Source organism: Triplophysa dalaica, chromosome 3, assembly GCF_015846415.1.
Source record: "Triplophysa dalaica isolate WHDGS20190420 chromosome 3, ASM1584641v1, whole genome shotgun sequence".
In the NCBI taxonomy this organism is placed as follows: Eukaryota; Metazoa; Chordata; class Actinopteri; order Cypriniformes; family Nemacheilidae; genus Triplophysa; species Triplophysa dalaica.
Window position 1 is genome coordinate 12,799,480 of NC_079544.1, and position 14,361 is coordinate 12,813,840.

The window sequence follows — 14,361 nt, forward strand, 5'->3', positions numbered from 1 at the left end:
AAACAATTATTGTAGCAATACCTTTCTATTTAAAATTATGTGTCTGTCAAACAACAAAAATAAACCGATCCAAACCATTTTTATTTTAAATTAGCATAAAAAGCATGACAGACCAAAACCCTAGATTTCCACATGTGATACAATTGTACAAATTATATTTCTTTACCAACACAGTGATATACATCTAAAGTTTTCATACACGCTATAAGCATTTTATAAAAAATATATATCTACATTGTAACATGATGAACATACTGTATGTCATTCAGGCTGTGTATACCTGAATCTATCTGTGTGTATCTTAAGTTATCCGACAGATTGTTCGTGGATGACCTTTAAACTCAGTCATTGGTGTTACGGGTTGCCTGGGAGTGTGTTTACATTTTGTTGGGAGTGTTTAAGGAAGTCAGATGAGGAACCAACAGAAACACATACCTATATAGTATGTTGAGAGAGACAGAAGCCTTTTGTATTCATGTTTTGTAAATACATTACAAAAATACCTTCAAACAGACAAAGACCTAAGAGAAAAACAGCTACAAAATACTTTAACAGGAATACTTATTGCTGCATTATTCAAAAAAATAGACCTTGTTTCCATGCCCTCCCTGTTTTTTAAGAAATATTTTGTATTGGTCCTTGTGTCAGTGTTTTTCCAATCCACAGTACAATCTGAACTGAATAACTTTCCCAACTCCTGCAAGATGTACAACACTCATTTTCTACAACTCGGCACAAGCAGCAGTTCTTTGTCTAAATAACAAGGAAATAGTCTTACAGGTGACATGATTTGTTCATGACCTGGGGGCTTAGCATTTATACATTTGTGTTTGAAATTAGAGGGACCACACAGTGCACCAACAAAGGTACTGTTCAAACGTCTGAGGGGTTTAAGAAATCTTGAAGGGCCAACAGAATTGTTACTCTTGAGCTTCTTTGCCTGTCATTTTGTAGATCTCTGTAGGTCCATCCGAATGTGTGATGGTGGTGGTTAGTTGTATGTCTTCACCACTGTTTCCACCCTGATCACCTACTGTAGATGGACAAATAAAGATTATTATTAACACTTTACCACCAACAGTTCATCAAGACATAATGGGAACAGCAGACGACAAAGCTTAACTTTTCAGAATGATTATAGAAGACAAACATTGCAAACATTTTACAAAGTCCTTGCAGCACATTGTAAAGTATTCCTCCCTGGACAGTTGCAAAACTAAAGGCTTCAAGTCAATTCAAAGAAACATAAAATACAAATGAAGAACCGTACCTGGTCACTATTTATAATCTATTCCTTTACATAGACTATTCTGCTATTTTTGTTTATAAAAAATCTCCATTGTGTGTTTGTTACTATTGGTGCACAAACAATACACTTGAATCTATCGGTTTCATAAACCATGTTCTTTATGAGATTGGCTATGACGTAAGCAAAGACCAATAAAGAGTGTGATGAAAGGAAGATGCACTAAAAAGCGTTTATTTAAATCAAACATCTAAATAGTAATATTAACAGTATAAATGAATACAGGATAAAGTACATTGTTGCCAGCTCACTTGCAATTAATACGCGGTGTAATGTAAATACTTTTTATGGGGTCTGGAATATCTCACTAATCACACAGCCGAGGGCGACACTCACTGTTTACCACTTGGCACAGAACTCTTTCAGACTTTTAAACTCATAAAACAGTATTAAATAGTCTGAGTAACACCGAAACACATTAAGGATCCAGCCCTAGAAAGGTCTTATATCACGGAGTGCCATTTGGGCATAAAAAAACAGAACAGAAAGTTTCGAGGATAGCGTCAAGACTGAGATAAATAGTTTTCATTACACAAGTTCTGGAGGGAAGCCTGGTCAACATTAAAGACACCCACTGCTCCCCAAGAGGCCCATAACCCACCAAAAAAAAAAAAAAAAATCACAATCTCCTCACTTTCCGGGCATCAAGATATCACTGTCTGAAATGAACTTTTCTTAACACAAACTGAACTATAATGTGTTGCTTGGTGAATGTCTTGCCGTACTTTACACTTTTTGTGAAGCAGACATGAAAAAAGCGTATATATAAATATATAAAAAAATACTTTTCAGTGCATTAAAAGACAAGTAAGTAGTAGATGTAAATCGCATTTTATTTAACTTAAGATATTGGTTTGAGAACAGCACAATAAGAGAGTTTCTGAGAGTATTACACATGCTTTTTCCATTAAAGAACCCATGAATCATGCATCCGTTTTAAAACGGAGTGGTTTTGGGTGTGCCTTAAAATGCAGACTCAGTTTGCCTGAAAACCAAATAATTCACATGCCAATATAGGCAAGGTTGTATGTTTCCCTCAGCAAAAATATATGTATTACATACATTTCAACATTAGTTAGCCATCAGAGATATCATGCCAATACTTTTTGTAAAAAGAAATAAAAGTGGATGTTTTGTGACTGTTCGGTTACCTTAATATGAGTACTGTATTACCAAAGATGACCAATTCTAACTAACTTATAGGAGCTGTATGTAACATTGACACCTAGCGGTTGAGCTTGGTATCGAGGGTTTTTCCCTGCCCCTCCTCCACAGACTCGATGCTCACAGGACTTGCCAGACACTTACAGGAGTGTAATGTAAAACATAAACTCTTACACTGTAAGTTTATCTGATAATTTGTACGTTTGCAGTGGTTTCGTGGTTTGCAAATAAAACTCAATCAGTAGCTCGTTTCAGAGGTTGTGTCCGCCGGAGCTCGCATTTACAGGGCCATATTATTGTCTCGTTTAAAAAACATAATACAATTTAATATATTTCCTGTTAGTTGTTAAATAATATAGTAATACTTTCTAAGTTTGCAATGTAATAGTACTGGAAAAGGGGGGAATCTGCTTTGACCCAGATCGTTTGCTTTCGGTGATATGCAGTGATTCTCATGAACTGGCAACAGAGCTGTCGAAATTTGCTAGTTGGTAAATCGTCAATTTGGGGTCACACGGACCAAAACAAAAACAGACATTCCGGCACAGAAAGCACATTTCAGAGTGGAATAACTGGCTTTAGGATTGTTTTTTGGACAAACCAATGTATGAACTTAGCAAGTATTCTAAATGTCTACAAAAATATTAAGGTGTTGTTTTGATCTAATGCAGTAAAATTATTACACACAGCTCCTTTAAGCTTTTGCTAATACTTTAATCTGTAACCGTTGCCACAGTTACAACTAAAATACAGTATAAACAGCATAACTCAAACAATATAACAAACAAATATCCGAGTATACAAAGCTTCCGTATGCAAATGAGAGCGTGTGTATGTGTGTGTGAGCTGTGTCGACAGGAGTCTTACCGCTTGACTGGCCATCCCCATAACGTTTGTGAGACGGTGCATACAGAAACATAAGGGCAAACACATAGAGGTTCCACATGCCATAAATGCCAGTGAAGAATGCACTGTTGACTTGAACTGTGTAACCGCCCCAGTGCCAGTGTCCTTCATTTACCTACCAACACAGAACACATCCAAAACAGCTCTTAGATATTAAGATGCTTCGATATTATATTGGAATGTCCATGAATACCTTTATTGATATATTTTGTATAAAGCAGAGGCCATTAATACCTGGCTTATGATGAAGAAAATAACAGTCATGGCAGCACATGCCAGCGTGACCAACATCAGAAACTTAAACCGGAAGATCAGGCCCTAAATTAGAGATGATAAACACAAACATTACACACATCCAGTCGTGACTTGTGTCACCTGTGATGCCAATGTGATGTACACAAGGTTAGCGTTCTGACATCTTTGTTTTTGCGTTAAGGTTTTCAATTTACCTCATAATGCAGCCGACGCGCCTTTGTCATAGCAGGTAAGGCTGACCTTTTCCCGCTAACATTTCTGAACACCTGGAATACCATGAAGCACAGGAACAGAAAGTAGAGACATGCACAGATTCCCGCCACAATGATGAAGGCCATCTGCATCAGCCTTAGTCAAGGTGATTTATCTGATTAATGTCATTCCACAAAATTATATAAATATATGGTAGTTGTCCTAAAAAAGTAGTGTGTTTGTTAAAAAAAAAAAGGATACAGCCAGCTCTGTCCCAACATCTGATGCCCAAATACTGTAAAAGGGATTTTTTAGCTGTACTCCTCTGTAGAGAGAAAAAAAAAGAAACATTTTTTTTAAAAATGAAAAAGTATTCAGCAGTGCTTATCTTATGGACTGTGATACATGCATATGCCAATTATGTAGGAATCTCAACACTGGCTCACCTCTCACACATGTCGAAGATAAAGAGGCAGAAAGACCCAAACACAATGGGTCCAACTTGCTTCCAGTACACAGACAAACGGTTTCTTTCTGTCTGGTCCTTGATTGTGAAAACCAACAAAATATTAGATAATGTTTAACCATTTAATACATGAATTATGACAACCTCAATCACAATGTTATTTATTATTTGCTCTAACGGTGTGAAAACAAGATTTGACCTATTTGCACTTTTTTGGAACAAATAAAGTTTTTCATATGGCCACTTGTGTCAAAGATCACAAAATGCTTGAATATTTTTGTACAGCATGAGGCTGTTAACATGAGACCGTTTTCAACTAAAAACTGATTATTCATTTTGCCTGTTCATTTACACAACAAAGGCGTTTTGGGGTAACTGAAAACGCAAACTTTTGAAAATGGGTCTCAAAGTGCACATCTTTTAAAACAAGGAATTATCGTTTCTGAGTAAACTCTGAAGGTGGCTTTTTGCCTGTTCAATAAAGCCACAAATACCTGTACAATGACGATCGCAAACCTTAGTAAATCAAGTTTTGCGTGGTTCATTTAAATACTCTCCTCCCATATAGTTTTTGTCTGAATAGGAAACTCCAACAAATGCATATGCAATAATGTCAGTAGTAAAAACCGCCCTAGTAAATATGGGCAGTAGTTTTTTCTGCCGCAAGCTGTTAGTAAATCTGGCCCATTGCCTCTATAATAAGAGAAAAGTATTTTAATATCACCACAATTGATTGGATGTTATATTCTATTGAATAATTTTTTTTTTAGAATAAAATGCAGTGGCTTTGACCATACACAGACATGAGAGAGACTCTTACCATAAGATGTTCTCCACAGAAGATGATCCAAAACGAAAGCAGCATGGCATAGAAGATGCCCTGACGGATGTCACCAAACAACAGCATCCAGGTCCAATCAAAGCCAACCGAGAACCATTCTACTGGAATATTGATGAAGGTCATGGAGATACCAAGTGCAAAGATAATCCTGAAAGAATTACAAAACATGAGCAGTCATTACAATAAATATATAAACTCTTGAAAACTTTGCTAGCATTGGTCACAATGCTATCTCAATGGAGCTACCACTTCACTCTTCTCATACGAAGGACAAGCGTCAAATCTGCTTCAGGGACCTAAAAAGGATCAATCTCAATGTTTTAGCTATGGATCTTCAGCAACTCTCCTCAATGGACTTCACCTCCGCTGCCCAGTCAGTCGATTTTACAACCAATCTCTGAGTAGGGCACAGCACGGAAACAGCCTTGGTCAGGGTCACAAATGACTTACTTAGAGACACATGTGGTGTCCCTCAAGGCTCAGTTCTTGGTCCCATGCTGTTTATCCTTTGCATGCTTCCTCTCAGTCATATCATTGGCCAGCACAGAATTTCATTTCATTGTTATGCTGATGACACACAACTTTATATAAGGACAAACTCAACTTCTTCAGCTTTCCAGCCATTGTCTACTCTAACTACCTGCTTGGAGGAAATAAAGGCATGGATGATTTAAAACTTTTTGCAGCTAAATGGCTCCAAGACGAAAGTCATTCTAGTTGGCACTCACCAGGTCCGGACATCGAAAATAACCAGCCTTCTTTGGTCAAGACTTTCCATTCACTAAAACAGTTACCAACCTGGGTGTTAAAATCGAATGTAGTTTGACTTTTGAAGCCCATATTAATCAGCTATAAAAGACATCTTTTTTTCATCTCAGGAATATCTCCAAATTTGGTTTCACACTGACATTTGCAGAAAAGCTTATCCACGCATTTGTTTCCTCCAGACTAGATTATTGCAATGCACTCCTTATCGGGATCTCAGGCAAATGCCTTCAGAAGCTGCAGTATGTTCAGGACTTACCCTCCAGTGTATCTATTGGGATGCATCTCTCTACCTCAAGTAACTTTTCACTACATAAAGCTCAACACGTAGCCTCCGCATATCTTCTCAAACCACTAGGACTAAGCTTCATACTATGGGCGATCGGGCCTTTTGTTCAGCTGCTCCCAAACTGAGGAATGCTCTTCCTGACCATCTGAGGGCACCGCAGTCATTGAGTGCATTCAAAAGTGGTCTTAAGACTTATCTTTTTAGACAAGCTTTTAATTAATTCAATCCTCTATTTTGTAGCACTTTGAGATTTCTGTAAATATAAAGTGCTCTATAAATAAAATGTATTATTATTTAACAACCGAACCAAAACATTAAAAATGGCTCAAACTGATTTGGCTTCATGCTGTTCTTTGTTCTCTTGTGTTTAAAAGCTTGCATGCTAAAACAGGCTAAAATGTTTATTGGTGAGACCGAGTTAGAGAATGTAATCTGACTTCAAAAGCGTGAATCGCATTCCATCCTGCCAGATCGTCTCGGCATGTTTAACTATGAGGGCAGAGAAAGACCATATTGTGTTGGAATGCAAAGAATGCCATGCGAGTTTAACTCAAGTGGGGGGTACTGGGTATGTTTGTATCATCTGCAAAAAATTAAGTTAAATTCGTAAAACCTAAAGAATTAGGAAAAAAGTTGCCCTTAAACAAGGGCAAAAAAGCTAACGGATGGTAGCATCCATGATGTAAACTAAAATAAGTTGCTCCCCAGAGACTTGTGTCACTCTCACATTAGATCTGTGTGTATCGTGGTCACTGTCAGCTTTGTTGACATGAAACGTTATTTTGGCATCATTCCAAAAACAAGAAAGCCAGCAGGGGCCATGTTACACACTCTTTGGCTTCTCTATGGGATTTTAAAAGGGTTCTGATTTCCATCTTGAAACTCTAGTGGAAAAGTTATGGAGGTCAACTGGGCAAGGCTTTTACAACATGAAAAAATAATCATCCATGTGCCTAGGTTAAGAGCTTTTGAGATTCTGGGACCGCAGTCCAGACAGAGTGTGGGATGGATGGGGTATTGCTGTACTTGTTAACTGTAAGTGTCGAAAATCCACTCACATTTTCTCCAAAACATCTAATAGTTCTCAGTTTCAACATGCATGGCATTATTTTAAAACATAAATAATAATTTTACAACATGCAAGCATCATTCCATTGTAACTTCTGACCTAACAATCCAGTTTCATTCAATCCAAAGAAGTGACACAAGCAAAGCCTTACTTCTCCAATAGAACTGGTGGTCTGGTCATTTGGGTGATTCTTTTCCAATACCAGATCATGATGATGAGGATGCTGGGAGTAAGGAACGTCTTCATAGCGAACCACACCTTCGTGAATCCACCATTCTGATGAATGCTCTGGAAAGCCAGACATCAAGAGAAGCATTACAACGATATCAAGACAAACACATTAAGGGCACTTAATAGATGGGCATGATTATTTGTTAAGAGTTTAATAGGACCGAGTTAAACATTAGGGAAGAGTAAGAGATGAGAGAGTCCAGACATCTTTGTGTAACCATTGCCCTGTCCAGAAATGTGTGCCAAACACAACAAGCCAGGACAGGGCCAAAATCTTTCCACGTGTAGTAAACTCAAACTAATAATCTATGACTTCCATGCTCAACCTGTATTTGTCTAAAAACAGTACAATTCGAAGACTCACCACTAGTCGGATGTCTTTGATTTCTCCAATCCCGATATTGACTTTTTTGCGTTCGTTGACAGGCAGTCTGATGTTGAGAAGATAGTACTTGTGGGAAACGCTGCCGACCTCCATGAAGGGCAGAAGGTCACACTCATAGTAGCGTCCGTCATTTTCAGGGGTCTGAGAATCCAAATACTTTTGGGTAAATTTTCGGTTTTTAAAAGAGTTCAAGCCGCTGTTTACTGGAATGAGGTTACAGTGTTTACCTTAGAAGTGGTGAAATTGCAGTTTAGTTTACGATGCTCTATGGAGTGGGCCATCTCAGTCCACGAACCCATAAGGTCATCCCTATAAGCCAGACGAACATCCATTGTGGCCATAGCTCCATCCTCTACAAACACACAGATAGACTTACTTCAGTTTATTTAATTGCAGAAGATGCTAAATATTACAACCAGAAACAGTTGCTACATCAGTTCACTCACTCAACAGTGTAGCGGCAATTCCATGAAGATGTTTATATATAAAATAAAATGTAGTCAATAAAACCCAGTTCTTACCAAAGGTTTTTACCATACTGATGGGTCAGACGTCAATATTTGGAGGTTTAAATACCCATGTGGAGTCAAGTTTTGTGTTTTTCTAGTCAGGTGAGTGAATTGTCACAATCAATAAGGATATTGTCGCATCCATAACACTACATATTATCATAAATGGGGAGAAAATTAAAATATATTAACTATTTTATGTTCTATAAAGAGCCATCCTTCTCCATTTGTTGGGTTTTTACTTCTTTGTATTTTAATTCACAAAAATTGAAAGTATGTTGACTCTCATAAATGTGCGTCCTTTTTGTCACATCCATAACACATGAATTGTCCACTCTTTTAAAATAAAATGACTGATATTTCATGTCTGAATTCTATCATCGGGGTTTAGTTAAACATAAAAAGATGATTCAATATACTGGTAGCAAATGCATTCTGTGAATACATTCTCTGAAAATGTATATTTCAAGTTTTGACTGAACATGTCACATTCATAACGTAAATTGCCCTTATTAAGCATATTTCAGTGAGAGCAATGAAAATAAAACTGTAACAGTATCTCTTACTGAAAACCTAAAAATATAAATGACAATTTATTTACCCAAACGTTGTTCCAACTGTTTAAGGCTGTTCCATGCAGCATAAGTGTCAACATTCATAATTCTCCATATTTTCAACACAAAAAATGTATGTGTTTCCAGACTAATATGAATGTAATAATGACAGAATCATGTTTTGGATGAACTTTAAAAGCGTCATTTTGGGTAATGAAATTAGTGCCTGTTGACTGAAGGACAGCAGTGGACTTTTTAAAGGCCAAACAGACATATAACATGAGAGATTCATGACAGACATTCTCATGAATAACTCTATTGTCAAAAGCTAAATATAGCACAATGTAACCCATGAGCCATCCAACCTATGAGCACCCCATTCCAATAAATCATAACCTCACACACAAAGCAGTCCAAAAAGGTTTCAGTCAACTCTAGCGGGTAATTTTAAGCAACTACATACACTCACGCAAAAAAGGGGGTTAAACGTTGCCATATTTCCACTGAGTTTTGGGAAAGCAGTGATAGCGGAGAAAGGGGCCTGTGTTTTAGATCGCTTTGCCCAGCCCTGTGTGTTCCACTTCACCTCCCTAAAGTGATCCTTGTTGTGTTATGAAACAAGCTGGAGAGCACTAAAGAGAATTCCTGGACATAGAGGTTTTACAGGGGGAGGGCACGGGGAAAAGAGGGAACGCGGCAGACATTATTAGCACTGTCCTCTCTCCTCCAGTGTGTCTCTCTGTGACGGCCCCCACTTACCGCCGGCTGTGCCAAAGAGCTTTGAATGTCGGCTTAGCACACACATACATTCCGCCCGGGTGCAGCACACATCACCCCGGCGACTAAGCCATTTCAACAGCTGTGTTATTGCTGGAGACTAGCCAAACTGTGCTGTTTTAGCCAGAGACACATTGAAAGCGAGAACCAATGGCACCCCATTGAATATGAAGTACAAGAGCTTGTGATCTTGGTGACACTCATGTGATCCATCAGAAAAGCCTGCACTTACACTAACTCAGGTATTCGGGATAAATCTTGGAGTGAGAGCTACAATGGTAGAGATATCTAAAGTCTAAAAACTAAAACTATTTAAATTCTTAGTTTGTTGTTAATGAACCATGGAAAACGTCCAGGAATAGTTCACTCAATACTCAACCTGTATGACTTTCTTTCTTCTGCAGAAGACAAAGATATTTTGGAGAATGTTAGTGACCAAACAACCTTGGACCCCATTGACTTCCATTGTATCGATACAAAACACAGACATTTCTCAAATAAATGTATGACTATGAAAATGAATGTTAAATGCTAAATAAATCCTTGCTATGACATTTTTTGAAGAGTTGTTGATAGACTGTAGGGTTTTGCTCAGGGTGCAGAATGCACTGAGATAAACAATTGGCAGTAGATCACAGGGTTGTGCCAAACATCTGGCTGAGGAGGCTATTCAAGGTTTTCCAACATCTGCCGCACTGCTTCAAACAGTACAGAAAGTGTCTTCAAATATGATATACGCAATTAATAATGTACATATCTGTGGTAAACAGCAAAATTGTGCGTTTATAGGAGAACAAGTTGTCAAACATATCACATTTAAGTGAACACTTTTTTTAGATAGTTTGCTCAAGCACGTGCTTTGGGGTGGAGAAGATTATGGCAGGACCAAAGCAACTTCTACACAAGCAGTTAATGCTTTAAGAACTCCTCCTACATTTCTCAAGAAATGAATAGCCAGAAAAGGACCTCCTGTTGCTAGAAGGAGCTGACGTTCCGATCACTTTCCCATACTGCTTTAGCTTGACAATGACTCTTCATTAGTGGCCAGTGTTATCCGCTTAATCCTTCTTTGAAAGGGCAAACTTGGAGACGTTCCAGAGCACCACCCTCCCTTAACCAGATGATATTAAATGGCAACATTACTACGCAAGCCCAGACGACAGCACTGAACCCTTCAGGTTCAAACAAAGACACAACATTTTCAACTATAAAGGGAAACTTCCAGTTCTTGCCAATCTATTGCAATGCTCAAAACTACAATGGCATCCTACAGGAGAGTTACTGTTCTATGACCCCACTATGACAAGTTCAGACATATTTAGATACGCCAAACAGACATACACCAAAAAAGGATATTCAAAAGTAATTTGGGGTTAATCCTATGCGTTTGTGCGCAGGCGCTTGGTGTTTCTTTACAAAGTCACATCGCCAACCAGCCAGGCATTCATGATGAAAAATTTTTGCTTCATTTTGACAGCATTGTTGTCATGTGTAAGAGAAACATTGTCAAAAAGAAAAAAGGAAAAACTTGTCTGTTTGCTACATCGTTGTAAGCAAACTCCAAAACAGCAATGAAACCAGATGGCAGGTTTCACTCCTAGTTTTTATCCTCCAATTGTCAAAATCAAAGCCTCGAGAAGTTCCCCCCCTACCTGCACGATGACTAAATCCTTATTGAGGTGCCTCAGGCTCCAGTCACAACAAAGAGAAAATAGACCATCCATCATTGTTAGTCCTCTCACAGCATGTAAGAAATCCAATCTACTTTTGGGCGAATAGAATGGGAAATTCCTCTGTGTGTTCATGCAACTCCTTCAATCCTCTCAGGATAATAGAAATACTCTCTTAAGCTTGTATAAGCGATGCAATATGTATTTTCTTGTTCAAGAGTCACAATATCAAACGCACACATGTTTTTTACATTTAGACATTTTTATTACTCACCAATCTGATTATGCATTTTGAAGGCAATGTCGAACTGGAGGATGACCAGCATGAACTGGAACCAAGCACTCATCTCTCGGTGTGGTAAAGGAATGTGGACTGCAAACACAATGTTATTGGCCTCGATTCTCTTGGCCGTGGCCTCTTCAAAGTCTCTGATCTTACTGCACTGGTCAGGACCCCAAGGCATAAACCATTCATCCTTCTCGCTGGTCTTTACAGCATCCACGCACTTGGTGGCCAGGTAGTGGACGGCTGTTGTAGGGCTCGGAGCTGTAGAGACAGAATGGATCACGATCAGCTTGAGAACTAACAACTTGTATGGGTTCACATATGTTTGTGATTGCTTTGGATATAACAAACAACACAATCAATCTCACAAATCTAGGGAAAAACACTTTTTGTGCCCAAGACCCTTGAGTCACATGAAGCCATGAGTCACAACGTTCCCACTTTAAATCAAATGCCAAGCTGGGACATTTGTTCAAAACATTGTGCATCGTTTATGAAAATTGTGTAACAAATTTTTGCATAAACTGTTTGTAAACCTATTGTCACATCAACTGTTGATGTCATGATTTATGTACATTCTACATACGTTCGTGTTTATGAAGTGACCCAACAACAATACAAGACGGCCATAAAACTAGCGAAAAGGCAAAATAAAAGGTCTGTGTATGGAATAAAGCACAAAGGCCCAACAAAATGAAAATGAGACTTGTAAAGTGACCCTTACAATGAGGACGTCATTAGCATGAGAAGGTAAGGACATGTTTCCTCTGTTATTCAGGAGACTAGTGCTGGTTTGTTTAACTTTGAATTAACAGACCCGTTCCTGGCTCAGTGAGGACATCTAAAGTTTGTAAATGACCAGGAAGTGAGAGATAATGTAAGCCAGCATATAGCTTCAGGACAGGAGCCAGATAAACACAAGCCAATACACGCACTTCAATACAAACACCCGATGTTGGCATTTAATGGGGTAATAGCTAATCTGAAATCATTCAAAAAATTGTAGTGTCTGAAATATATCTTCTGTTTTGTATGGTACAAGCATGTCCAAGCGTTTAAAATTAGCAGCACTACATTTCTCAAAGTATAATTATTAATTGACCCACAATCCTGGGAACAGACACTTTTCAAAACTCCAACACAATACAACAGTGGCCTTACGGCCTGGTGACCTCACGTCGTGTTTAAGATGTCCAATAACAGGGGGAACAGTGCGCGTCTACTCAATTACCCAGACTGCCACCAGCCAGCGGGCAAACACAAAGGAATCTCTCTCTTCATTAAATCAATCTCAGGCAAGACGGGCCAAAACCAGCTAATTTATCAGCAGTCGCTCCACATTCTGAGAGACTCCTTTTCTAACAATCATGAGGAATGTATCAAGTGGAAAAGGAGGAAATAGCTTCCTTTAATGTTTCTGAGGTGTCACAAGCTACATGGAAAGAGATATTAAAGACACAAGATGGAGGGGAACTGTCTGGTAAAAAAAAGACATGGTAGTTTTTAGAGAAGAGCCTGTGGATAACACCGGCAAGGAGAGGCAGAGAAGAGAGGGGGTGGGTGGGCATGTTGTTTGTTCACTTGCAAGATCAAAGAAGAAAGTTTAAGAGATACACCTCGTTTAACCCTTTATTGGCTGATGTCAAGTGGACTGGTTGATTTCAAAGAAGACTATTGGACTGGCACTAGATTATCCAGGTCATTTAATTTAAATTAACCATCTAAAGTTTATAATGGACAACATATAGTTGATAGCTATATATATATGAGTGGAAGACAAACTAGTTTTTGTAATATTAGAACGGTAAACTAATAAACATAATATATATTTCTCATGTAGGCTAAACAACAATCTAGAATGTGAGTGCATTGAAACGACACCGAGCGACAAACTGTCGCATGGTCAAATTTAGGCTGTAGTGGGTTCAAGCAATCCTCAAAATGTCTTTCGCCTCGTTTCCTCGAGGCATCGGAGACAAACCAAATGCACAAAGGCGCAAAAGTAGAGAGTGAAAACAGCAACACAAAGACTGCAGTCGACACGGTGAAAATAAGCGCCCATCTTTGACACAACTGTAACAAAGCAATTCCGAAACTTTTCACTCCATTCCAGAGCGATCTCCCATCTTGGGTGTTGTTTAGTAAGACACTTATTGTTAGAAACTATTCTTCCACACCAGATCCAATATCGACACTGTGTGCAGTATTTAAAGCTTTAACTATAAATATCTCGGCGGATTTATAAAACTACTCACCAATCAGTCCTCCGACCATAAAGGAGAACGCCTGGAATAAAAGCAGAATGACTCCCACAATCACCAACTTTTTGGTGCTCATGTTCTCTATTATTGCTCCTGCCATTTTTAACGCGTCTGTTTTGGCGGTGCGATGAGTGGAAGGAAAGAAAATCACGGCATCCAGGTGAACCAGTGCGCTTTCCGAGATTGGAAGCGGGACACGGGCTGCGTCTCAAACCCCGATGAGGTGCCTGCGTTGCGCTCTTGCTAGGGAACTATCACGTGACCCCCCTTTCATCCCAGAAGACTGTCGGTGACGTCACACAGGGCTGAGGGTGCAGGTCTGGCGTGGCTTCTGGATGTCTATACGGATTTGAGCGAGTTTTTTAAACTTATTACAAATCGGATTTTCCAATTTGCTGTTACACTTTTTGCTGCAGTTCAACACATAAGATTGTA

At 38.8% G+C, this 14,361-nt stretch overlaps 1 protein-coding gene across 1 annotated transcript; it reads right to left on the bottom strand.

Annotated features, from left to right (window-relative positions):
* Positions 1-62: 62 nt before the first annotated feature.
* wls (Wnt ligand secretion mediator) lies at positions 63-14,158 on the bottom strand. The gene is made up of 12 exons (XM_056744496.1): positions 13,921-14,158; positions 11,654-11,926; positions 8,097-8,221; positions 7,849-8,010; positions 7,405-7,541; positions 5,110-5,278; positions 4,270-4,367; positions 4,085-4,148; positions 3,826-3,969; positions 3,611-3,694; positions 3,338-3,491; positions 63-1,033 (listed from the first exon to the last, which is right to left on the bottom strand). The coding sequence occupies exons 1-12, from the start codon at positions 14,024-14,026 to the stop codon at positions 921-923; spliced, it is 1,629 nt and encodes a 542-aa protein (XP_056600474.1). The 5' UTR covers positions 14,027-14,158; the 3' UTR covers positions 63-920.
* Positions 14,159-14,361: the final 203 nt, after the last annotated feature.